Here is a 27,241-nt window from a genome sequence, read left to right as displayed (position 1 = left end):
GAGTAAGCTGGTCAGATACCACCAATCCACTTGACTCCACCTTACCCTCAAGCTGTCTGTTTTCCATATCATGTTAACCAATGATCCGATATTCAGATTAGAAGGCTTTTAAAGAAGCAACAAGTCTTAGAGTTGACAGTGGTCTTGTCTTAATAAATTCTTAATGCAAGTCCAGGTCCAGAGCATCTTCATGCAAAGTTACAGTAATCATTTTTGCATTTGCCTGCCTGTACTGCCATATCCAACAGTACTACCTCAGCTTTAACTGTACTGCATCTTTAAACGTTGTCTTCTATACACAAGTTTACGCGCCAAATCACGGGTGGCGCCATAACTCTACACAAATGCACTTAATTTCCGCCGGAAGTGGTTTGCGCAGCGTCTGCCCGTGTAAATACAGCGATTTCGATGCTAGCTTGGGAACACGGTTCTACTACTTTGACTGGAGATGTTACGTTACTCTCCCCCACTCGAATTAACACAGTCTGACGAGAAAGAGGCAAACTCCATACCCAGTGAAAGTCACCGTTTCTCGGTTATTGGACGACCGGGGCTCAGCGGCGCTCCGGAGCTGGCTGGCTGCCAGCTGCCGGCATAACTTTCGTATATTTACAATTTCGTCATGCCACGTATAGAACATCTACCCCAATGTCTTATAAAGCTAACTATGGTGTCCGATTTCAATTTAATGCATTTTTGTGAACATTAGGGGTCTCCTTAGGAGGAGCTGCTAGCTAGGCTAGCTATGTGTCCCATTTAATCCTATGGGAAAGATCGTTGCTACACTTTCGGCATCATTTTCGTATATTTACAGTTTGAATTTCGTCATGCCATGTATAGAACACTACCTCAATGGCTTATAAAGCTAACTATGGTGTCCAATTTCAATTTAATGAATTTTTGTGAACATTAGGTTCACATTAGTTTCGTTTCAGAGGTCTAAGAGGAGGCTAGCTAGCTCTCGTTGATAGAGCTCCATCCAGCCGCAGGCTCTATCAATGAGACTCGTGGAGCCTGCGTTTATTTCCCCGATCGTTTGTTTAAATAACTCAACATACATATCCATTATAAGATTAACTGGAAACTGCAGTAAGAGATTGCGGGCGTAACAAGCTTGCTGACCGCGCTATCACTCACACACAGCAGCCATTTAGCAGGAAGAGTTAATTAATTGTTATATCCTCTTTGTCACTGCGATATCAGTGCTTTGTCGGCACAACGGAGCTAGCTAGCAAAACAAACCCAGCCCGCCAGAACGGAAGTGGATTGCATCGACGAGAGGAGTTTAGGATGTAGAGCGGAAACAGCTCAAATACTTGTGTATTCAACTTGGTCAATCAGTCAATCAATTTTATATGTCACATGACAATTCCAGTGAAATCGAGTTATCCTATCAGCTCTCAGTGCTGATCTTTGCATGTTTTTTTTAACTAAATGGAGATGCTGGGGATTGAACCCAGGACCTCATACATGCAAAGCATGCGCTCTACCACTGAGCTACATCCCCTGTGCCAGCCATTTTATATACTTGTATGCCACAGGTATCACGCTTCTGTCTCACCTTGTTAAAGCATTTGCCTACGTTTCGATTTGTTAGTCAATTTCATGCACAACAGGTCAAACGTCATAGTATGTAAATTAAAGTACAATATTTAGCTTTCTTCAAACTACCAGCCCCTGTTTTACATAAAACGTAATAGCAAGAATCTTTGTAGGAACAGCAGCACATGTTTGAAGCGAGAAAAATGGAATGATACACAAGACATGGGTGACATTTAGTGAGCCAATTGGATGCAACAAAAATTAGCAGGTTGCGCTGTGTGCACATAGCTGTTTTCTGATTTATTTATTTGCAGAGGCATATAAGCTCCTGTATTATTTTTGAAATCCTTATCAATTTGACTTATAGAGTGGATGCTATCACTGTTCCATAAATCATCTTTTCCACTACCAAAAAAATAACAGATCCATTTGAGATAAGCTACAGTGTAAGAAGAAAGGACATGTCTCTGTTTCTGTCTGGTGGTGTCTTATATATATATATATATATATATATATATATATATGTATGTATGTATATATGTATGTGTGGTTAGTTTAGTTTTCCCTGCTGTGAGTGACATTTCTGTGTCCTTGCTAGTAGTGTACATTCACTGTCCATTTATCTCAGCTTGATAACAGCTAATATTATTGTTACTGTTTGTAAGATTACTAAATAACTGCACGTAGTCAGCTGTGAAGCTGTTCTGAATGAATGTAGCCTTGTTGAAGACAGCAGATCTAGTCTATAAGTGGTGTTAATGTCGGTGAATCACAATGGCAGTTTGCGTAAGAATGATTTAACTTGTAGGAAGATGTTCCACCATCAGAAATAGACATTTCCACTGAGACACTCTTTGAAAAATCTCCATACCTAACAAAATGTAATGCAGTTTTGTTGACTAGTGCATTTTATCATATTTGAAATACTAAAGGAAATGTTTAGGAGGACAACTATTACATAACTACTTAAACAGCTGGCAATGTTGGGGATTGAACCCAGGACATCATACACGCAAAGCATGCGCTCTACCACTGAGCTACATCCCCTTTGTGTTGCTGGTAACTTGGCATCCTGACCTGTGAACAATTTAGCAACTATGATTTAGCCTCTGCAAGAATTAGCAGGACTGAAAGTTATAAAAAAAAAAAAAAAGAGCAAACGGTAAGCAAAAAAACATCTAAGCTAGTTATATTCGTCATACTTCATTTTCCAAAACAATCAATCAGACAGTCATACACACTTCTGCAACGATTGGCCAGATGAGCCTTTTTTGGACACCTGCCTGTTTGCAGCTCAACCACAAAAATCACCTCTGCATTGGCAGCAATGAGAGGGCACACTGTGCTTTAAAAAAAAAAGAGAGGAGGATCAAGTTCTCAACAACAGATATTCGCTGAGAGTAGGACTCTCCCTTTAGCTCAACTCCACATTTTTGAATGGAACTCTAACAGTTGGAGTTTACCACACACACTAGGGGATGTTGCTACCTACAGTATGTAAAAGCAATATTTTATTTCATGCAGCCTTTTCATTAATCTCAATACCTTCTGCCTTTGTTCCTATGTTGACAAGTATGTACAACTTGGTGTTTTTGAAATGGTGGCCTTTACAGACCTAATGTTTAGTACAACGCCTATATCAAGTATTCACCTCCTTTGGATGTTTCACCCTTTAGCTGTTTAAGTTTAATTACTAATGTTAACTAGCATTTTAGTTAGCAATAATTAACCTGTGCCTATGTTATCTCCTTACATATACCTACGCTCTCCGTCTCTGCAAAATTGGGAATGATTGAGATTTCTCTTGGCACAGCTACCAGAAGACTTACAACTTTCAGACAGGTTGCTCACGTCACATCTACGTTGTCTCTCTCAGTTGGAGGCTGCGCAGTAACGCTCAGCCATCACCGGAAAAGCTTGTGTAGTGTGTCGAGTATTCCATCTGTAATAAAGTTTCCTTCATATTCTCCGATCTGTACCAGTGTATCCCGGTGGTACACATGTGCGGTAGTTTGAATGCACATAATGTTGTAAAGGTTTTCTGCTGTAAAGACCACAGACAGTATGGAAAAGACGGAGCCTGTTTACATGCCTGTTTAGTGACTATTCAAGATGGCTGACGCTCGTTTTGCTTCGGAAAACTTTGTGTAAAGACAACAGTCCAACCCCCTATGGGCGGGTTGAAAACATGCGGAAGTAGCTCCTACTACTGGCTGTAGTCCATTGCCTCTGGGCAAAAAATCTTTTTTTCCAGACCCACAATACAGAGATCTCTGGTCTCAGGGGAACATGAGGGAGGGAAGCACAGTCATTAAAATATACTACCGTGTTTCTACTGATACAAAGCTTAATGCTAAATCGGTGAAGTATCCCTTTAAAAATATATAAGGTAAAGAAGATGATTGCATAAATATTCACCCCCTTCAGGTCAGTATTTAGTAGATGCACCTTTGGCTGCAATTACAGCAATGAGTCTGTGTGGATATGTTTCAATCAGGCTGGCACATCTGGACACTGCTATTTTTCTCCATTCTTCCTTGCAAAACAGCTCAAGCTCTGTCAGGTTGATCGGGGATCGGGCGGGAACAGCTCTTTTCAAGTCCAGCCTCAAATTCTCGATTGGATTGAGAGCTGGGCTTGGACTCGGCCACTCCAGAACATTCACCTTGTTGTCTTTGAACCATTTCTGTGTAGCTTTTGTTGTATGCTTGGGGTCGTTGTCTTGCTGGAAAATAAATCTTCTTCCAAGTTGTAGTTCTCTTGCAGACTGAGTCAGATTATCCTCCAGGATTTGGCGATATTTTTCTGCTTTCATGTTCCCCTCTACCTTTACAAGCCTTCCAGGGCCTGCTGCTGCGAAGCATCCCCAGAGCATGATGCTGCCACCACCATGCTTCACGGTGGAGATGGTGTGTTTGTGGTGATGTGCAGTGTTTGGTGTCGCCAAATGTAGCGTCTAGTCTGATGGCCAAAAAGCTCAATTTTTGTCTCATCAGACCAAAGAACCTTCTTCCAATTGACCTTGGAGTCTAGCACATGCCTTTGGGCGAATTCCAGGCGAGATTTCATATGAGCTTTTTTCAACAGTGGCTATCTCTTTGCCACTCTCCCATACAGCTTCGACTGGTGAAGAACCCGGGCAACAGTTGTTGTATGTACACTCTCTCCCATCTGAGCCACTGGCAGTTTTTTGTCAGGTCAACGGTCCAGTGAGTGAGTCAGAGATAGCAGCACGAAAACACGAATATGGCGAGTGGTGGTGACCCACAAGAGTTAGAGGACCCGCCGGCCTCTTTAAGATCGCAAGTTTGGGAAAACTTTGAGACTATGGCTGCAGCCTGGCGCTTCCCGTGTCATGCCCTCTCGTCTCATACCCTCTCATACCCTGGTGCGGTCCCCGCCTCGAAAACTTCGGTCTTGGGGTCAGTTACAGTAGTAGGCTAGGGGCGAGAGAGTGGTGGATAAGACGAGGACTGTGTGTCGGCATTGTTCAGCAGTATTTGGGTATGTGAGTGGAAATACATCTAACATGCTAACGCATATCCTACGCCATCACCCAGATGTGCCAATCACTGGAACGAGACAAAAAAAACTGTCCAACTTCTCCTCTCTACAGTGCTTAACCAGCCTTTAGATACAAATAATTCAAGATAAATTAAAGTGAGAAGCGCTTGGATGTTAAACAAGAGCTTATTCATTATTTGACCTACTGTTAAAAAAAGCAAATACAGGCTACTCTTTTTGCACTTGCTCTGTCGCTAATTGAAAAAATAATCGCTAATTGAAAAAATTATCGCTAATTGAAAAAATGATCGCTAATTGAAAAATTAATCGTTAGATTAATCGAAAAATTAATCGTTAGATTAGTCGACTAATCGAAAAAATAATCGCTAGATTAATCGTTTAAAAAATAATTGTTTGGGACAGCCCTACTGCTGGCATCAACTAGCTGGACTTCTGTTGAATTAGGTCAGTCACTTTAAAGGGGGTGAATATTTATGCAATCATCTTCTTTACCTTATATATTTTTAATTAATTGACATTAGTTTGTAAAAATCAGTTTTCACTTTGATATTAAAGAGGGTTTTTTTTTGCAAATTCTTGTCAAAAAAGCCAAAGTATATTGACCATGATTTCATGTATAAAAGAAACAAAAGGGTGAAACATCCAAGGGGGGTGAATACTTTTTATAGGCATATGTGACTGTGCATACATTTTGTGTGCCACTGTCTATATTTGTTGATATTCATTGATTTTTACATATATAGTATTCAAATCTGTATGTGAATAAGTGTGCTTGTGTATTTGTGTGTTTTTCACCCTTTTGTCGCAGTATTATGACATTGTGACGCATGCTTCTAAAAACTCCCTTTAAATCCCTTCAAACAGCTGCCAAAATCGGTTTCCTCAACATCCTATTTTGACAGATATTCATTCAAACTGTTTTAGTCTTCTTCATATCATTTCTCAGCTTTGTCAAAGCTTTTATTTCGTCCGAATACCTAGTTTTCAAATGCTTCTCAAAGTGACAACACAGTCATTCCATCCACGTATATTTAATCCCATAATCCAGGTTTCAAGTGACAGCCGTTCTTCTATTCAAACACCGCAGAATGTATTTATTTATTTTTGATTGCCTTTGGAGGTTGTGTATTATCGTCATTGATCTGTCCTCCATCCATCTCACATCAATAACCTCCTTTATTGCTTCTCTACTTTAGCTCTGAGCCTTGAGGTAAACATTATTTTCTCATCCAAGCACTAACACAAACACATTTGGGCTCCGCAGACAGTGTGCTCCTCCAGGAGGTTCAAAGCGTTGCTACAGTCAACATCTGTGTATACTGAACCCAGGACCTCTTGCATGTTACCACTGAACCACATCCTCATATCTTATTGTGCATCTTTAACCCAATTACTGTGTTCCTCTGCCAAGACATGTTAAAGAAGCTTTACATTATCAATAAAGTTGGAGATGCTAGGGATTGAACCCAGGACCTCATACATGCGAAGCTACACTGAGCTACATCCCCTCCATCTAAGTGTAAATGTACTGATAGATTTTTGAAAAGAACTGGCATCCAATTATTGTTTCTGACCTTTGATCAATTTTCAAAAGTTACCAGGACTGCAAAATGTAAAACGAATGTGTATATGTGCATAATATGCGACTGTGCACTTGCAAATCATCATATTACATTCAATTTAAATTCATTTTCTTTAAAATGTTGTTAACTGCTGGAGCCATATTGTCTGTATAGAAACTCAAAACCAAAATGTCATGTCATGTCTCATGTACTGGTGAAATATCCCCCAACATTATATCATTTTCATCCTTACTACCTGGGAGCAGTAATCGCACTACAGTACTCTTTGATTTACAGTACTTAAATAGGCAAATTGAGGAATTTCCTTTCTTAGGCAACTACAAATCCAAACAGCTATGATTTCCAGTGGTCTTGGGATGAGATATCAGATATGGAGTTGCTTAGAAATGAGTAATCAAATCGATAGGATTTGCTTAGACTTATAGGGAAGTCATCGAAATGTAAATGCTACATCAGTGTTCTCTGATAAAAAAGTGCTAATCTTGAGTGCGGTTTTTCCTCAGACATTTAAGCTAAAGGTAGAAGCCATCTAAAAGCAGACTCATATCTTGGACAAATAGCTCTTTCAAACTGACACCCCATCAGCAATTCTTGGATCCGTCTCTCAATAGAAAAGGATTATAGCCCATTATATCTCTCCTAATCCTCTTCTTGCAAGCTCTCTCTCTTCCTTTTCTTCTCTTTCTCTCTCTCCTCCCAAACTGCCCACAGCACTAGCTCAGTGTCTTCCCATCCAGATTCATCTTTTCTTTTCCTATCTGTCTGTCCTGTTTGTACGAGAGATAAGGAGCTTTTACACGGGACACAGGACAGTTGTTGTAGTTAAGACGAAAGGAATAGAGGGAGTGTGTAAGACAGAGAGAGAGAGAGAAATGTTTGTTTATGTAACTGAGCGTGCATGATTGTAAACTCTTGTGTGTTCCATTTGCTTGAGTACAAATATGGCTATAAATGAGTGACTCCTGTGTCTGTCTGTTTTGCACCTTCACTCTGTGTGTGTGTGTGTGTGTGTGTGTGTGTGTGTGTGTGTGTGTGTGTGTGTGTGTGTCCTCACCAATGTAATTTCCCGTATCATTTTCACTTTTCTTTGAAACATTCTCTGCTTCACGGGGACCTTTTCCTCGTTCCTTCTCTTCTCCCTCCAGCTACTTAATTACTTTCTCCTCCTCCGCCGCCTCCCTTTTCCTTCTTTCCCTACATCTCATTTTAGGAGGAGAAATTCTCAGCTATGTTTTTTGTCTCCAACTCTCTCCTCCCTCGTACTTTGCAGACTTTCTTTTCATTTCCTCTCGGCTTTTATCTTCTTCTCACTTTATCTCTCTTGTATTACCTTAGATTTATGATGTATTAACCTGGATTTATTGTACTCCTCTGCCTAAAATGCTTAGAAGTGGGTCTGCTTAGATTATATCTAAACTACATTAACTAAAATGCTACTTTAATACCAGTCTGCAACTGTGAAACGTAGCGTTTAGGTAGCTGAAATCTTTGAAACATTATCTTTGCACACGGAATAAAGATATGTTAGGCAGCCACTGTTGTATTAGTTTAGCATGTTAATGTTGCAAAGATAAAAAATGACACACACTGAGGGGAGCCTGTTTTCAGTCTATACACTCTACATCAGATCACAATTGAATATATATACATGTTGCCATAGATTGTGGGTGTTCTGTATTGTGTAATCATGTTAACTGTTACACTGCCTGCAGTACTGTGCTTTATCTTTGTGACTGCCACCTTGAATATGTAATGCTCTCTTTGTTTAGAAGTGTTTTCCTTCTCCTTATTTGCCTTCTGCAGAACACTTAAGCCATTTCCACACCACACACAGTTGCACTTGGATCAGCATACATCCCACAAATCCATTTTGAGTCGCAAGAATAATGACTCTGAACATTTGTGTCCCTTGAGAAGAGGATTATAATCCACTGGCCCAAAGCCAAGATTTATAAAAGGGTGGGACAAGTCATCCTGAGGACTCACACTGAGCCCTATTTCTTGTATAACATTACAATAATAATGTGAAACTTCATCGATCCCCAGAGGCAACGTCTCCACAGTTTTGCTTCACTCCAAAGGGAGTTCAAACCTACAGAGCAACAACCATGGAGCTTTTTCATAGAGGCTTTTGCAGAGGGAATGCTTGCAACTGTGATTGTATTAACTGTGGTCATCTGGACATTAAATGAATGTGTCCCTGAAACCTGACCCCGAATGAGCAGAAAGCCTTAATCTGTTCAGCCTTAAAAAAAAAAAAAAAAAAAAGATTAATAGAGTCATACACTGGGGCTCAAAATAGTGTTTCACTTCTGACATATCTACTCTATTTTGTCCAAAAAATCACTTTGTTTACTATCAAGAAAAACATAAATGTTTGAAAATAGACCTGCGCATAAAATCGCCCCTGAAGAACCGAAAACTTTGGTTTTTTTTTGCCCCCTTCGGACAGAGTCAGGCTAGCGGTTTCCCCCTGTTTCCAGTCTTTATGCTAAGCTAGGCTAACCTGTGGTCTGTAGCCTTATATTTAACTGACATGATGATATGAGAGTGGTATTGATCTTCTCATCTAGTGTTAGTCTCCGCCAGAAAGAGAAGCACTGATTGTAAAATTGTAAAATGAACTATTCCTTCTAAGGATTGGTTCACAATTCTTCAAGTTTGTCTTAAAGCAATAGTCAAGTGCCCATATGAATGTTGCAACAGGTTATACTTGCTGTAATCAATCCCCTTGTTTATACTGGCTATTAAAAGATTTTTGCTAATGCACTAATGCACTTTCAACATAAGTGATAAGGGATACAATTCACTCACACTGTGCACAAATGTATTCAAGTTTATCTGAAGTTGATGTGAGTCTTTTTGTTACCATCCTTCCACGGCAACTCAACAGGGAAACACTGTCTGGTGTTCTTATTTCTTTCAGTGTCCCTTCTTCAGTAAATCTAAAGATTTTAATTAGTGTGTAATTTCACCGTGATTGTGTAGTATGTTACCCTGGGAGTAACTAGAGGATGTTATCGATGGCATTTGTGACTTGCTCAGTTCATCAGTCTTCTGCAGAAAACTCCAGTATAAACTCAACTCCTGTGGGCGGTTAATAAATACCATCCGTACATTTTTGTGTAATTGGTTCTGTGTAAAAACAACTTTCCACCAGACTTTCCTTCTCAGCTACGATTACAACACCAAACCTGTAGTCATTGAACCCAAGGTCGCTCTCTTCCTCTCAGTCTTTTTCTCTCTGTATCTTTCATTTAGTTCATTTTCCATCACAGTCAGTTAGTTCAGTTTAGTGTGTGGTGGGTTAAAGTGCACAGAAGTGCTCCGGTGGAAACCCCACCCAGACCTGCTGACATAAGCGCACACACCCAAGCACAGCTACTGCTACAAAACATTCACACAGACAGGAAGCACGCTGCACACACACTCAGATTATTTGGCCATAAATTCACTTGCAGGAATCAGGACAAATGCTGTGCTTTCTCTCACTGTTTTATTTATTTTTAGATAAATATGGTTTTACATGATTTATATGAGGATGCATGAATTATAGGAGTGTTTTTCATCTCGCCACACACACATGGTGCCAAGGTCAGGCTGTTCACACCTCTGTGTGACGTTAGCTGAGCAGCAGGTGGCCGTACAGATGGAGACTGGCATCACTCTTCACACCAGGATATGGAACCTATTAGTCCCACACTGAGAGATGGCTGTTTGCTCCGCATCATGCACACACAATATTCTTTATCTAAACCCTCCTAAAATCTTGTTTGTCTGTCAATCTGCCTCCATATACATCTTTTAATCTATTCTTTTTGCACCATTTTCAGAACAATTTGTCAGAAGGTCATGAGAAAACTAATCTCATAGTGTAGCCTGACAGACATAGTTAGAACGGAAAACTAAAAGGTTAATGTCAACCAGCTGATGCATTAAAGGGTGGAGTCTTCCTGTGGTTGCAGTTTGCAGGGACATATTTTTTTAGCACCAAGAGAGCTGTTTCAGTTACCCCTCTCTTGCTCTTTCTTTCAGAACAACAGATGGTTGCTTGAAGAAAGAGCAAGAGAGTGAGTAGACAAAGGGTATAAAGTATAGAAAAAACTATGGAAAGGGCTCCTCAGAGTGGTCCACAGCTATTAAACACTCCAGAGAGCGTTGTTACTCTTTCTTTTCTCCCTTCTCTGACTATACCTGCATCTGTCTGCCACTATCTTGTTCTGTCAACCATATTCCTCTTCTGTCTTCATCACGTGTCCCTAGTCTTCCGTCTGAACCAAAATTGGTTGCCGACCAACTTACTGAAAGACAGATTTTGCAGTACATAGAACCACACCGCTAGTGTTGCTACAAATATGCTAAATGTTTTCATTTCTGTGGTTTCACTGCAAAACGATTTAACCTGCTGGGGTTGTCTTATCATCACAAAACAGCAATTAAACACTTAATTACTAATTTCTGTTTCATTTGCCTGCAGTTAGTTTATGTCTTAACAAGCACCAACATTAGTCCAAACACCTGAATGGGATATCTATATAACATCAGTTAATCTCCTACGTATGCAGTCTCTGCCTTTAAAATATCACTCTCTCATCTCTTCTGTAATGACACACTTTCTCTTCCTCTTCTCACTCTTTTGCTCATTTCTCACTCATCAAGGCAAGGTAACATATTTAGCACATTTCAGCAACAAGGCAATTCAAAGTGCACCATTGAGACAAAGTGCAAAAGATATGCCACAAAAGGACATTTACATACAATTATAAACAGTCATTGAAGAGAAAAGAAAAACAAGCTCAAATAGAGTGTGACAGCTATAAAATACAAGAATAAAAGTTACAGTGCAGTGTGGGAAATTAATAATTATTTAAAATCCATTTTTTTAGGGAGACCTGTAAAGACACCGTTACAGTAGTTAAGTCTACTAAAGATAAATGCATGGACAAGTCTTTAATTGAGTTCTTGCATATCCATTCATTGATTTGTTCAATGCGCTTACTCAGTCCCAAAACAACCTCCCCTGGTAATGTAAATTTGTGTGTCGTCTGCAAAATGATGGTAACTTGTTTGTTGTTTTCCATAATCTGAGCCAGTGAAAGCAAATAGATGTTAAACAGAAGAAGCCCCAAAATGGAGCTTCGGAAATTCCGAGTACAAATGGAACGCACCCATACTGTATGTTGTGGTCAACCGCGTTGAATGAAGATCCAGTAATAGTAAGACTGAAATTCTGCCACTATCAGTGTTTAAGTGGATGCCATTAAATACCCTAACAACAGCCCTCTCAGTATTGTGGTGTGTTCATAAAAGCTCACTGGAAGACATCACAACAATTTACCATCTCTTACTTCTTCTCTATTTTCTTCTAATTTCTTCTCTATTTCTCTAATCACAGATTGTAAGAGGACAAAATCACCGCTCCTTGTGCAATTGTCTCTGTCTCTGTTCCTGTCTTTTTTATCTGTATCTGAGCATACACAGATGGACTGTGTCTCTCTCATCTCTCAGCTTTCAAGCCACTTAAGGAAAACAAGGTCATTCTTCCCTTCTCTTTTGAGAGGTTTGTTATTTGCTATCACCTCTCCAATCTCTCCACCCAGCTCCCATCTCTTCTCTGCACTCTCTTTTATAGGTCTGCTCTGTCACCATCATCTCTCCTCCTTGTCTCCTTTCTTTTTCTTTTTTTCTCTCAAAAGTGCGTGAGAGTCACTATGAGTGTGGGATTTTGTTAATTCCTAGAAAGTGGACTTTTTTCAGCTATAACTGTATGTATTCAGTACAACTGTAATTAGCAATGATGTTAGGTCCTCAAAAAAGTATACTTTCTAAGTCATTTCTTTCCTTCTTTCCTCTCTTATGTACCTCAAATGAATACTGTCTGCAGAGCTCTTCTCATCCTCTTTCCTCATGTGTTTTTCAAGTGCTTCAAAGAAGGCGTCCAGCTGCCATCCTCTGAGTCTCCATGTCATTCTCTTCAATCTAACTTTATTTCCAGATTCTGCTTGAAACCAGGCAGTTGATCTCTTGTAATCACTTTACTTCTCTGCGTCTGACGATCAAGCTCTCCGTAACGTGATTTATTTGCATTAACATGGCTGCAACCACCAAGGTTTATATAATTGGTTTGATTTTAGCTTGTTGACTGGACAGATTTGTGATTATATTTTTATATTATCTTTTTTCGAAACATATTTTCATTTAGCATACACTGGGACTTAGCATATGCACAGAATCAAAACCTCAAGAATGAGGTAACGAACCTAATGAGCTGCCATAAAAGGATCTTCCCGTTTTTTGACCTTCTGTCAAGTATGTGTCGCCATCTCAGTGATGATGGCCAGATAACAGTGCTGTTGTCGCCCCCCTCGTCCCTCTTGTCCTTTTCAAGTGTCCGTCTGCTTTAATTGTCTCTATGACCACATGGTTTTATCAGAAGTGACTGCGAGGCAATTAGGTCATGCGGCCGCTGGTGTGTCGAGCGACTGTGTTTCAGACCAGATGATCAATGTCCTATTTGTCACAGTCTCAAACTACATCAATGAGCTATTCATCACTAACAGACACACTGACAGACAAGGACAGAGTGTGTGTGTGTGTATGCAGTCAGTGTTGCTCTGTACGTTAAATATGGATATCAGAGGGAAATTCCACAGACAGTCATCAACGTTTCCTTCATGTTTATGTACACTTTGTAAAGTTTGTGTCAGGGGAATGCAATATCACAGTATTGCCTTACCCCATTTAAAATTGACACATTGGTGGCAACTTAGTGAGGATATTTTTATTAAGATTACATAATAAAAGTTGCTTAAGGAATTGAGAGAAAGTTTTTAAAGTCTGTCCATCCGAACGTACGTCTGTCTCACTCTTGTGAACGCAATATCTCAGGACCCCCTGGAGGGAATTTCTTTAAATTTGGCACAAACATCCACTAGGACTCAAGGATGAACTGATCAGATTTTGGTTGTCAAAGGTCAACGTCACTGTGACCTCACAAAAAGCATTTTTGGCCATAACTTAAGAATTCATACACTAATTTTGCCCACATTTCACACAGATGTCTAATAGGATAAAATGATAAAGAATTGACATTTTATATCCAAGAGGTCAAAGATCAACTTCGCTGTGACATCATAAAGTTCTGCAAAACGCTTTTGTGGCCATTATTCAACGCCATAACTTAGGAACAGAAGGGGAGACATCTGTTCGGATACTGAATTGGCGACACTAATCCTGGGTGTCCACCTTGAAACTGTGGTGATTGTATAGATCTTTGTTGCTGCCGGGTTGCACATGACGTACGAATCATCCATGTTTTGCCAAAAAATACACTTAATACCTTTTTATTAAATTGCTTTAAAGTCTTCACTATGTATATTATGTAAGTCTGCATAGACGTGGATATAAACTGCAACTTGACTTAATTAATCGGCAAGCAAATATGGACTAACAATAAGTCAAACTTATTTTCAATCATATAACGTTACCTGAAAGGTGCCTGGTGAGTACAATGCTATCATCACCAATAGAATTGATGGCCAAGTTGATCCAAGTTGTAATAAACTGGAATTATGCATTATGAGAGAGCTCAACCCCTGTAAGTGTTCACTGTATTGTAGTATCACTGAGAAAGAAGCTCCAACTCAGTTGTGTCTGTCCTCTGACCTCATTGGACGGAATATTATCAGTGAAATGCTCTAATCCACATTTAAAAAATTAAGTTCTTACAAATGGATGAAAAGGCCTTGAAGAGACCTTAAACTGGACCAAGTAATGGTGGTTCATCATTCTAATCAACTTGTGATTTTCCTTTTAATGTCACAATAGAAAAATAATTATGTAAGAAAAATAATGTTTTTCTTAATCATCTGTCAGTAATATAGCGAACGTCAAAGTACTTCTCCATTATCATGTTCTTTCTGGAATTAGACAATGTGATGGTTAAAAGCTTTACTACACTATACAGCACAGTGTCCATTATCTGCACCTGGTAAAGCTGATCCATATCTAAATGAACTGAAAGAGGAAATAGGGTTGTAGAGTAATGCTCTGCTTCCTCTTCTGCTGCATTAGCTCACTTTTGTCACTAATTTCCCCACAAAAGCTAATGTTACAATGGTCGATGGTCATGAGGAAAATGCAGTCTTCCTAATGCACATTGCAAAGAGTAAAAGGAACCATTACTGGGCGTGGGCCAGGGTGGGATAGAGAGAGCTGAGGGTCAATAAGAAGGAGAGACTGAGGGAAAAGGACGTCTTGTTACAGAAAGCAATGAATGTAGTTATCTCCCCATAGTGATTTATATATATATATATTATATAATTAAATTATTACCAACCCAAAAATAAGTGCTGGTCGTGGAGAAACAGATACACTCATGTCTTTGGGGTTTAAGGATCTCCTTGTAGATCACCAAGTACATTGGTCAAATTAAATTAAACTCAATTTTGAATTTAGAAACATCAATACAGATTGAATATTTATTTTTTTCCCCACAGGCGATTTTCAAATTAAAAGTGACAGCCCTACCACAATTGGAAGAGGGGAGAAAAATAACACAACCTTTGCTGAAAATGTTCATCTGTCATTCGTTTAACAAAAAAACAAAGGATGTCTTCAGGGAAATTACAGCAAAATTGAACTCATTACGTCGTCATCTAATCACATTGTGTTTTAAGGTTATTTGTGTGCGTAAGTGAGTGTGTGTGTATGTGGAGATGAATCACAAATATGTTTGCCCTTTTCAAATTGTATTTCAACAAGCAGAGATTTAGCAGCCACACAGCACCATCAAAGATGTCAACTAAACCAAAAAATATTCATAAGGTTGCTGTGTCTTAGGGGTGCATCAACATCACTCAACATCTGCAATTATAAATTAGTCATCTGAATAGGAAATGCTCTCCGATCATCAGACAGGGTAGACAGAGGAGAGATGCTAATGTACTGTAAAAGAAAGCAGGCAAGGCATTAGCGGCTATCCTTTAAAGGATGTGCGTTTCCAGGGATGTGATGAGTCAGCAACGGGTACTCAGTTCCTGCCATTAGGATAACAGTTTGAACTGTTGCAACAGATGCAGTTTAGAGGTTTCGGGCCTTGTGGTTAAAGAGCATATAACTGACAACAGCACAGGTCCCCCCCCCCCCGCCCATACAGTATGCTACTGCATGTAATCTCCCTTTATTCATTTTTAAAGCATTCATGTTTGAGTTAAACGTGAGACATGAGTACAACACACACCATACTCGCTACTTAATAAGATCCAGCTGACACCCTGCACCCTTACCTCAGCATGTGTGTCACACTCTATCTTCTCACGTATATACACACACACACACACACACACACACACACACACACACACACAGAGGACATGTTAATGAGATGCAGGAGCATTGTAGGTCAGAGGGATGGGTCACTGGCTCAGGCGTTTAATAGTATCTTAATCTCTAGACCAGGGAAAGAAAGAAAGGATATAGACCAAGAGGCGCGGAGAAATAGTGTCGGAAGGGACAAATGATAACACGTAATTGATTTTTTTTTATTTATTTTTTTATCTTGCATACCTATAGTAAACACACACTTGATGAACTCTGCAAAGATTGAGAAGGAGAGAATTTAGCAGTGTAAACACATTCCTCATGGAGTCAGATAAGCATGCCGACGAGGCGCAGGCAGCATCGCATCACTTCAGCTACTCGCTGTCTCACTGAACACACACCTCGAGGTTAACTACTCTCACCTATCCTGCTCTGTCAATGATGTACAGCTTTGTGGAAACCAGCATGACACACACACACACATGATGGACTGTCCTGAGTTATACCCCTTATTTTCTCTCTTCCTCTCTCTCTTTATCTCTCTCTCTCACAGATACATTGTGGTCTAATTACAGACGGAGAAGCATTTCTGACATCATCCCTCACCCACCATACCCATCCATCGCTTCCCTATCTCATCTTGTCCTTTCTCCTTCCTCCTGCTCTTTCTCTGTGTAATTTATACTTTCTTCCGCTCTCTTCCCTACACCAACTTCCATATTTCTTTCTCTCTTTTCTTTTCTCTCTCTCACTTACTCTGTCTCCTCTCTTCAACCCTTCTTCTCTGTTGTTCTCTCAAGGATGTTTCTCTTATCTCTGCATTACAGTTTCCATAAAGGTAAGAACTCATCCCTTCTTTCTTTTCCCTGTCCTCTTCCTTTGAATGTACATGTCCTTGTAAGGCCCCTTACCTGAACTTTTACTTTTACGTCTCTCTTTCTAACTATTTTGGGTTAATGTGAATTGATCCTGGCTCCTTCCTCCTTTTTCCTTCTTTACACTTGGTCTCTGCAGTCACTCAGTCTTCGCCCAGTGAGGCAGCAGTGCTGATATACAGTAGGACACAGCTCTTTTTTTACTGCTGATCCAAAGTATCAGAGAATTTCCGTTAGTTCTTTAATCCATATTAAGAGCTATGTGGCACGTGTCAGAAGTGAAAGCAAAGTATCTTGAAATTACATGCTTTTTTTCACTTCAGGAGGACTCATAAATCAGAAGTGCTCTCAATATATGCTTTTGTACCCACTTAATCTTCTCTCTTTGTCTCATCCTTCTCGCCATCACTGAGCAGGGACCTGACTGCAAACGTCCATCAGCAAAAAAACCTAGCAAACACAATTCTTTCCCCTCAGATGAAGTACTTATTTCTGGATAAGGCACTTTTGGAAACTGGCCCGGAACTAAAAATAGCTTCTGTACTGTAGCAGCCTCTGATAGATGAAAGCAGCAATGACATATTTTATTCTAGGAATTTAAAGTTTCTCGTTTTCTTTCTAAAAGTTCCTGACAGGAAGAGTTTAAATACTTTGTCTGTTCTTCATCCATCCTCTGTGCTCTTATCCCCCCTTCTGTCAACCTCTCTCCTCCATCTATACCCGCCCTCGCTCTCGCAGGACCACCTCCTGATCCTCTCCTCTCCCTTTAGTCCCATTAGTTATCTCCTGATGGGTCATTAACTATTAAACACCAGATAGAGGGGAAAAGAGAAGAGGGGCCTTATGTAAGGTTTGTGTCTAGTTTGCAATAATAAATGGGAGATGACAACACAGAGAGCAGGAGAGGAGGGTGAGGCCGGTCCATGGGGTGTCTTTTCCGTAATTTTAAGTGAGAGCAGAGCTGCTGCTTGCTGTCCTCTGGGCTAAGGTGTGCTGTACCTACAGAAAATGAGAGAAGAGAGACAGAGATTTACATTAACATCTCAAAAATAGCCAGAAAAGCAGCAGATTTTAAATCACTATACAGTCTGCTCTTTCTCTGCATAGTCTGTCTCACATCCAAAATGCAGCCCGACTTCTTCCCCTCAGGAAATCAGTGCCAGGCTTTCTCATCCAGTCAAGTCCAGTTAAGAAGGTTTTTGGATGATCCAGAGACACTTAAACCCCTCAGATGACACCAATTTCAAAGAGCCGTCAGTGTCTTATCAAGTCACTGAGGCCATGTACTGTAAACTTAATTTATTGAATTTTGCTTCCACCTAGTGGTCATAAATGAAATGTTTAATTTTCCTTCCTAGGAATGTACTTTTTGCAACTGATGTCTGTGTAAAACGTGGATTCGGAAAACAACATGTTTGGCTTGTTGCTGGTCTGTCAGCAGAGTCGACCCTTAATCCAAATTGAGTCTGTATGTCCGTCTACAGACTCTCTGATGTTGGGAACGGAGGTCGACCTGCAGCGGGTGGAAAATAGCACGTTTGCCATGGAGATGGTGTTGAAGGCGTGGCTTCAAGAGCAGGGTGGAGACAGAGAGCACCTCCACCTCCTGCTGCCCAGCCCCCTGGACAATCCCATTCCAAGTACAGATACTGCACACAAACATATTGAAGTATCGTGTACAGTAGTACAGTAAAATGTGATGTCTTTTCACACTTTTTTATGACATTTGTCACCCGTGTAGTATGCGTGAAGTGTGACATGCAGGAGCGTCTGATAAGCCCCGCCCTCATCCCCCTTAACCCCAACCTGGGCATGAAGACCGAGAGCGCCCGGGACTTCCTGCCTGTCACTAAGGGATCAGCCAATCAGAGCCAACCGCCACGGAAACTGAAAGCAATCAAGTAAGAGACGGGGCTGATGCATTAAAAAGTCCCCTTCTGTTGCTTTCAACTCAGATCTATCCACACGCTTTTTGAGCTTCACTTAAAAGGAATAACAAACTACTTGTGCTGAAATATGCATTCCTTTTTCACACAACTAGTTAAAAGTGGTTTGATTTAAAAGCCACAGGCTGCTAAGAGGGAAATGTGTTGCATAGTAAGTAACATGAATGAAAAAAGAAAGAACTCGAGTACAAAATCTGCGACAGAAGACATGATGAACATGTTTTTTTCTCTTAAGTTTAAACCTTAAAGGGAGTGTCTAGATCTGATGTCTGCCTTCACCATCTGCCCAGTCACATCCACTCTTCCTTGTTGGAGTGAGGGAGAGATGAAGCACGTGTGTGTGTGTGTGTGTGTGTGTGTGTGTGTGTGTGTGTGTGTGTGTGTGTGTGTGTGTGTGTGTGTGTGTGTGTGTGTGTGTGTGAGTGATTATGTGTGCATGCTCCATCAGCCGTGTGCGTGTAATGTGTCCAGTAAAACCCTGCCTGTCTATGAATGGCCCCATTCTGACAGCAGGGAGTAGTGGAATATTTCTTAGATAAAACTATCCCATCACATCAGAGTCTGCTTTGTTCTGCTATGCTGGAAACTACTCAAAATAACTGGAGTTGGGCTGAAGCATTGCTCCATGCTCAAAAGAAAGTTGAGAAGTTTCCTTAACTTGTTTGTGAGGGAATGTTGTTCTTCTCATATAGTAGAAACTCATGGGACATGGTAACAGTGGTAACCAAGGAAAGGACAGGGATTGAACACAAGATAAACAGAAAGTAACACTGGCTACAAGGAATTAAAAAAAAACGTGTTTTATCAGTCACAACAAACACATTCTACTTACCAACAAACTCAAAAGAAAGTATTGAATTAAGTAATTGTATACATATGAATTTGTCTTTATGCACAATCTAACACAGATGATGGTTGGCTGACTTACAAGTTTTTTAAGTTACACTATATATGTATTAGTTTCCTAAGCTTTTCTATATTTCCTTACAGGACAAGCATAATATGGCAAAAAGAAATTGAAAATTATTCTGCGGGTGCACTCATTTTAAATAGCTCAGGAATTGTCAGTTTAAGCCTGTTTAAATATTTTTAAATGCATACAAAGAATTGTATTCCTTGCTTCCCACTTCTCTTTTCTATTTTGATACAGTAAAACAAAACATGTTAAATAAGCAACTTATACTTCATCTATCAAATTCAGTACACACATTCCTTTGAATATATATTTCTATTCCTGTCATGATCCTGGGTTTTGTTCTATTTCCTGTTTTATTTTGTAGGTTCTTCTCAAGTGTGATATTCTTGTTTGACTTCCTCCCTTGTGTGTTTTCCCGCCTTTGTGATTGTCTGGTTGTTCCTGGCTCTCATTGTATCTTCTAGTGTTCTTGGTTTTATGGATTCAGCCTTTTGGTTATTAATGCTTGCTTTTAGTTCTGCCAACCTGCCTGACTGGTCTCCTGCTTTTGAACTCTCAAACCGTGACTATTCAATCATGTACACATACAGTATATACAAAAGACTTCCATCATCCCACCTAACCATCACAAAACAAAACAGGGCCTTAAATGAAACATAGTATGCTTAGTAATCTTAATCCTGAGGAGCTCAATTTATTTCAGTAAAGATTTCTGGCCACTTACAACCAAGATGTGTGTCAAGGGGAGACCATTTTTATCACAAACTCATATACAACTCCTTGTAACATTGGATTATCTCTTATAAGGAAAACATGTATAGTTATTTAACATACCTCATTGATAAAGTAGGTAGATATGCATCAAGTCAGTATACTGTACAACATGATTCTAAACTATTTGGGAATTTATCCAGACCTAGCACCAAGTATACATTGCTTTAGATCCATTGTTATTTTTTAATCCTGAGAAACTACACTTTATATAGTCTGATATCATCACTCATCAAACATGATCACTTCAGTTTTTCAGAGCCTGGTGACTATAATTAAATCTTTTACAGTCTAAAAGACATGTAGCATTTCTTGTCGAGTGCATTAGGTCAAACTAATTACAGTTAAGGTCTGTCTGATAAATCAAATCACAAATAGCGAACTGAGAGATGTAAATCCTTAAAAAATGTACTTTGTGTTATGTCTTCATGTGTTTTTATGTCTTTATGGATGCATATTAATGTCTCTTTATAAATGCTGACACTGTTTTGAATACATTTTTTAACAACTCATGTACTACTGGTTGATCAGCAGGAGACAACTGGCTTATACTGGTATAAATAGCTCTGTGAATGCTGAAATCATTCCTTCTAAAACACACACACACACACACACACACACACACACGTAGGCGAGCACTGCTTGTATTGTATGTGAACAGTTTCTTCCTCTTTCCTAATTTGCATTGATTGTACATTTTCAGGAGCTGCAGTAGCATGTTAGTGTGTGTGTGTGTGTGTGTGTGTGTGTGTGTGTGTGTGTGTGTGTGTGTGTGTGTTTTGCATACTGGTCGGTCCAAAAGTTATGTGCTCTGTGTGTGCACTTTACATACTGATGAGTCATGATTTACAGCAGTGACATTTATATAAAGCTGGAGGACGGTCACACTGCTAACAAATTATTCTTGGCAGGGATGATGTCATTTTCTACCTCTCTGTGCTCATGATGATTTGTTGTGTGTTTGCATACAGACTGCCAAAATCTATTCCAGGAGTTTAGAGAAGATGGATGATGTCTGACATAAAATGTTTAGGCTACACTTCCAGTGGTTACACGTAATGACAAAGAGTGTTTTTCTTTGATTGGAGAGAGTTGCTATAGAAAAAAAGGTCTGCATGCTAACCAAGGTTGTGGTGTGTGTGCGCTCTAGGACTCTGCGTGCAGATGGAGTGTGTGAGAGTGTGTTGTACGGCCTGCCGCTGGTGATCCGCCCCACCACCTGCTGGCAGCTGGACTGGGATGAAATGGAGACCAACCACAACTTGTTCCATGCTCTCTGCAACACACTCAGGGTGTGTGCATGTGTTATGATGTTATGTGAATATGAACACTGTTTGTTCATCTTGTGAACATTTTCTTTACAATTTAGACCAGAAACCAGGTTCCTCCCAGCCTTTTGACAAAATAGCTATGGGAATTAGGCTTATTTACAAGAGTAGAATAGAACAGTAGAAGTTAGGGCTGGACGATTAATCGAAAATGTATCGAAATTCTGAAGCTGTTATCGAAGTTTTTTTCGATAGTTTATTCCTGTTGATAGGCCTACTTTCTCCTTAAAAACATTCTACCGCGTGTGTAGTCACGTGACTTGCCCCGGACGAGTCAGCTGCATGGAAAGCATAATGGAGGATAACTCAAACATCGAGTCTGAGTCAACTGAGCAATGTAGGTGCAGTGTATGTCGTCTGGAAACATTTTGGCTTCAGAAAAGATGATTTAGTACAACGTGATTAATTATCATTCATTTATTGTTATCGAGGAAAAATTATTTCGATTTTAGGTCATATCGTGCAGCCCTAGTAAAAGTAAAATAAAGTGTAAAAACATTCATGCTACAGAGCTTGTGATAATAATTTACTAAATCAGTGATTTCCAAAGTGGGGTACGAGGACCCCCAGGAGTCCGTGGCACTCTGCCAGGGGGTCCGTGAAGTTGCAGTGGGTAGAATGCAAAACAATGGGAGTAGAGTGAGACCTCTTCCTGCAGTATCCCCTCTTTGTCGCAGAGGCAATGCATGCGCAAAACAGCCAATAAGAACTCTCTCTCTCTGAAGTGGCCAGTATTTGACCAAAGTCTCCCGTGACAACTAGATTTTTATTTTTAAATCTATAAAAGTTCATAGATTACATTCTAATCTAAGTTTACTATAGGTCCCATGTTTGAGTGACAAAATTATTATTTCCATCACTCTTGGATCCCTTGATTGGCTCTTTCGGTTGCTTTTTGCACCATCTAACATTCTCAGTACTCCTCAGTGCAATACAAATGAATGGAAGTGTTTGATGTGAGATTTGTTTTTCCCTCTTTCAGAGTCGTGACTTGTTCCTGCTGCTGCAGGTGGAGCCGGCACAGACGTCTACAGCTGGAGGCTCAGGTCCATATGCCTGTTTGAGAAAGAGGGAGAGCAATGTGAATTGATCAGTCCTTGTGAGCGCACTCACATGCCCCGTGTGTGTGTGTGTGTGTGTGTGTGTGTGTGTGTGTGTGTGTGTGTGTGTGTGTGTGTGTGTGTGTGTGTGTGTGTGTGTGTGTGTGTGTACACAACACAGGTGTGTATTCTCACTATGTCCTCCAGCCGTCCCCGTCCCTCTGCCTCCTGCTGAAGCCTGTGGTCTCCAAAGAGTTGCTGCTGCCGTGCACTCTATCTGTCGCCACTCAGGAACCTGCACCTGATGCCATGCACACTATACAGGTGAGGTGACTGTTCATTCATTCATTATATTCATTACAAACAAATGAGAGAAGTAGACTGTATATATAGTTTATAGATATATATAGATATACAGTTGTAATGACAAATTCAGATGCAAATACACTTACACAAATAGGTACCTTACGTGTGAGGATAAACAATATATTTTAAACAAAAACACTAATTATAGTTAATATATCACCGCACATCTATATTATTGTTTACTATTATTGTATATTTATCCCATGAACCATGAACAGAAACACCTCTGATTCTCAGCCACTCATTTCAAAGCAGAGATGCAGAAATGGACATAATGCTCAATTACTTTCATCACATTTTATGTTGTGATGAAATTACACATTTATTTGCTAAAATAAGTATGTTTTTTTTTTTTTGTCTGAAGATGGGAATTATTTTTTTTAAATTTTAATTCCATTTAAGAACGAGATATTGGCTGTCATGTATTTTTTGGACAGGATATAGCCTTATATGTGCGTAACTCCATGTCATTGAGTTTCAGTGGGTTTATTTGTACGTTACCAAAGTTGTTGATGTGTCCTGTCTATTTCTCTGTCAGGGTTGTCTCACTCAGTTGGATGAGGAATGTGTGTTCAACCCTCTGTCTCTGAGCAGTAACATGTACCAGCACCTGAGGAGTAGAGGCCTGCTCTCACAGCCACGATACCCATACAGGTCAGAGGGGGTGGATGCCACGACGCAAATACATCCATGTACCCCGTGTGATAATGTTAGAACAGTGTAAATGTTTGGATGTAGAGGTCTCAATGATGACATGATACTGATGATGGTTGATTCCAGACTGCAGCCTGCTGCCCAGTCCCAACCACTGGAGGGCCTCAAAGGCACAGCCAGCAGGCAGCCGCGGCAGGTAAACACAACAGTTTTATGGCAGTGTAAAGGTCACAATGTGCTGCTCACACAAACCAGCACAATGATTATGACTATGAGCAAAGTTGATAGCACGAGTCAAGAGCAATTTGAAACAATTGGAAGAATGTTTTTATAAACATCATTTAGGTTTTTGTGCAGGGAGTGTGTGCTTTACTAATGCAATTTCCTCCTCATGTCTCACTTCAGTATTATCTCAGTAGATGGCAGCACTTACCATCTGCAGAGACAATTTAGTGGATAAATACACAGAGCGTAAACCAGCCCTTTATGTTAATTTATCAGAATATTTTAGCAAAGTTTTTGTCTGACATATTTGAAGTCATTTTACCTTAATGTTTTAACACTGGCAGCAAATGGAATCAGATGCAGCAATTGTCTCCTTGTGTCTTCTGGGAAGAGTTTTAGATAATCAGACATTAACCTTTTAGAAGAAGTAATCAGATTAAAAGTTCTGCATTTAAAATCCTAAATTTAATCCAAGTATTAAAAGTAAAAGTACTTGTTTTGCAGAAATATCCCCCGTGACTGTATAGCGTATACAAAACGTATATTATTAATACAGATCCACCAATGTTTAGGCAGCATTTTACTGTTGTTTTGCTTGAAGTGGGACTAGTTTAAACTATTATATGAATTGTAGGTGTCCATTGTGTACACACAGGATTACACTTTGAAAGATCTTAACATTTCATGTTGCTTCGTTACATCCACTGAGGCCAACTGTGACCTGAGAGTGTTTAGCTGTTGGCAGTGTGACTCATCAGGCTTGATAAGGCTGCTTACATGCAAATAGTTCACTACCGCAGCAAAACACAGAGAAAATGTTTTCCCGCTCTGCTACTGCTTTGTTCTGTTCTTCGTCACGCTGTCTTTTTATTCACCGCAGTGGAACTTAACCCTTTTAACTCTTAACATAGTGTTTGTATTTGCCCTGTTAATGTCTTCTTCCTCTCTAGTTCTTTATCTCCTTTGTTCCACCTTCTTCAGAGCCTCCTCCTCTTCCTGTCTTTTAGCTCACTCTTTCTTTTCTTTTCTTTCTTATAAATCCAAGAACTGACAGCTCAGACTAAATCATTCGATTCAAGAAACCAATATATTTTGTTGTTTCAATATCATTCTAAACAACATTTTCAAAACTTAAACTTGAATTATAAAGGCTGTGTGTTGTCTCCACTCAGCCACAAAACCAGGGTCGCCAGCTGGGAATGAACAGCAAGGTCAGGGCCACTGTGGCTCCCCTTCCCTCATCCTCCTACCACTCCTCCTCTTCCTCCCTGGGACCTCCTCCTGCTAAGGCCTCACGTCCGGCTCTGATGCTCCTCAGCAGCAGCAGCAGCAGCAGTGGCAGCCGCCGGGCCCTGGCCGCTGCTCCACAGTTGGAAGACAATGATGATGGGGACTCCATTGTGATACAGTAAGAACACTGGGGGGTCGAGAGAGCAATACAGTGACAGGGAGGTGACAAAGAGAGAGAGAGGCGGTGTAGTGCTTCCTCAGCAAGTCACACACACACACTTTGAAATCCTTCAGCATCCTGTCCTGCCACTTCAAAGGGCCTTCCAGTGTAAGCACACACACACAAACACACACACACACACACACACACACACACACACACACACATTTGGCTAATTGATCCCCATTGTAAAGGAGGTGAGTAATCAGGCATCTCATAAAGGCTTTAAAGACTTTGTAAAGGAGGGAAAGACACACACTAATTTGCACGTTAACACACACAACACACTCACACTGTTCTGCACTACTCTCTGGGTGGTTGCAGCTTCTTTGATACTTCAATTCATCTCTATTTATTCTCAGAATAAATAGGAACCATATTACCTAGATCTGAATTTAACAAGCCTTGGTGTGTGAGTGTGAATTAGTGTGTGTGTGTGTGTGTGTGTGTGTGTGTGTGTGTGTAAGGAAAGTTTCGACTCGCTGCCATCTTTAGATTGCTGAGGCAGCAAAACTTCCACATCACACACTGTGAACAATGAAAAAGCGGGAGAGAGCAACATAAGACATCTAGAAACAGGCAGAAACCGCTTACAAAATAATGATTCAGGCACAATAAAGCATGCACACTGCAGCTATAGTACTATACTACATACGGACTCATAGACAAACACACATATGCACATTCCATTTCCATTTAGCCCTTAAGTCCCGTCTGAACACAGCTTCACTGTTTTAATGAGACACAGAATAAAGCAGCACACAGACGGGCCTCTCTGCTCTCCTTCACCCCCACAGCGAGCCCTCTCTCTGGGGGTTGAAAGGCAGCGTGAGGGGGGGTGGATGAAAGGAGGACAGAGACGAGAGAAAAATGTTTGTTTTTTAAACTGCAGCATGTTCTTTAAAATTGACATAAAAAAGGTATGCAAAAGTTGTAAAAAATTCCTGAGATTCCCTTTGAGATTTCGAGAGAGGTAGATTGGAGTTCATGCAGTGACATCACTGGTCACACATTTAATTCGATTTTCGTTCATACACATGTATTTGTCACATCCATCATTACTATTATTAATTAATTCTTCTTCAAGGAGCTCTGTTATCTACACACACAGACACACACAGGCTTAATCAGTCTCCCGCCATTCCACCCCCTTGTTGAACCTTATAACATTAGGGACTACCCAGTGACTTCATGACGTTGTGATGTCACGGGACTTCCGCATTCACAGATCACATCCACAACGATCCTTTTGTCTCCGAAGAGAATTTGACCGGCGGACCTCCAAAACTGCCCACTGACATTTTACCCACTTCTCCCTCGCTCTCTCCATCCTTTTCCCTTTTCTCTCTCGCTCAGTACTTTCATTTCTAATAATCACGAGCTCAGGGACGTTGAGTCAACATGTATGAATTTCATAAATTTGTTCAAATAGAACAACAACCTCTCTGTCCCTGTCTGGCAAAGTTCCCCTTTCTTAACCGGGACGACATCAGCCGCGCTCCTCATTAAATGTCACCAGATGAATGGGGCGGGAGCGACAGCTAACAAAAAGTGTCCCTGTTTGTGTTTGTTGAAATTTAACAGAGAGTCTCGCTAGTGAGGAGATTATTCAGGTTTTGGCAAGTTGTTGACCCATTGCCGCTGTTCTTTTCCAAGAAAGTTCTTTGTTCATTGTTGTTTTTAGGACTCCACCACACAA

The 27,241-nt window shown here is 40.3% G+C and overlaps 1 protein-coding gene and 2 non-coding genes across 5 annotated transcripts in view; 1 reads left to right on the top strand and 2 right to left on the bottom strand.

Moving 5' to 3' along the window:
• Nucleotides 1–26,474, top strand: part of LOC116042382 (meiosis 1 associated protein) — a 44,959-nt gene extending 18,485 nt beyond the window's left edge. For all 3 annotated transcript variants that reach the window (XM_036005730.1, XM_031288559.2, XM_031288558.2), the window contains exons 5-12: nt 18,331–18,486; nt 18,588–18,747; nt 21,630–21,771; nt 22,790–22,853; nt 23,029–23,171; nt 23,752–23,867; nt 23,994–24,063; nt 25,265–26,474. In XM_036005730.1, the coding sequence (XP_035861623.1) occupies nt 18,331–18,486; nt 18,588–18,747; nt 21,630–21,771; nt 22,790–22,853; nt 23,029–23,171; nt 23,752–23,867; nt 23,994–24,063; nt 25,265–25,504 (1,091 nt within the window). In that variant the 3' untranslated portion in view covers nt 25,505–26,474. The remainder of the gene's footprint in view (nt 1–18,330; nt 18,487–18,587; nt 18,748–21,629; nt 21,772–22,789; nt 22,854–23,028; nt 23,172–23,751; nt 23,868–23,993; nt 24,064–25,264) is intronic.
• trnaa-ugc lies at nt 1,436–1,507 on the bottom strand. The gene has a single exon. It is a non-coding gene; the product is annotated as a tRNA-Ala (tRNA).
• Nucleotides 2,518–2,589, bottom strand: trnaa-ugc. The gene has a single exon. It is a non-coding gene; the product is annotated as a tRNA-Ala (tRNA).
• Nucleotides 26,475–27,241: the final 767 nt, after the last annotated feature.

The sequence above is a fragment of the Sander lucioperca genome, chromosome 9 (genome assembly GCF_008315115.2).
Source record: "Sander lucioperca isolate FBNREF2018 chromosome 9, SLUC_FBN_1.2, whole genome shotgun sequence".
Lineage (NCBI taxonomy): Eukaryota > Metazoa > Chordata > Actinopteri > Perciformes > Percidae > Sander > Sander lucioperca.
Note: the sequence above shows the minus strand (reverse complement) of the source record. Positions and strands in the feature narration are given on the sequence as shown.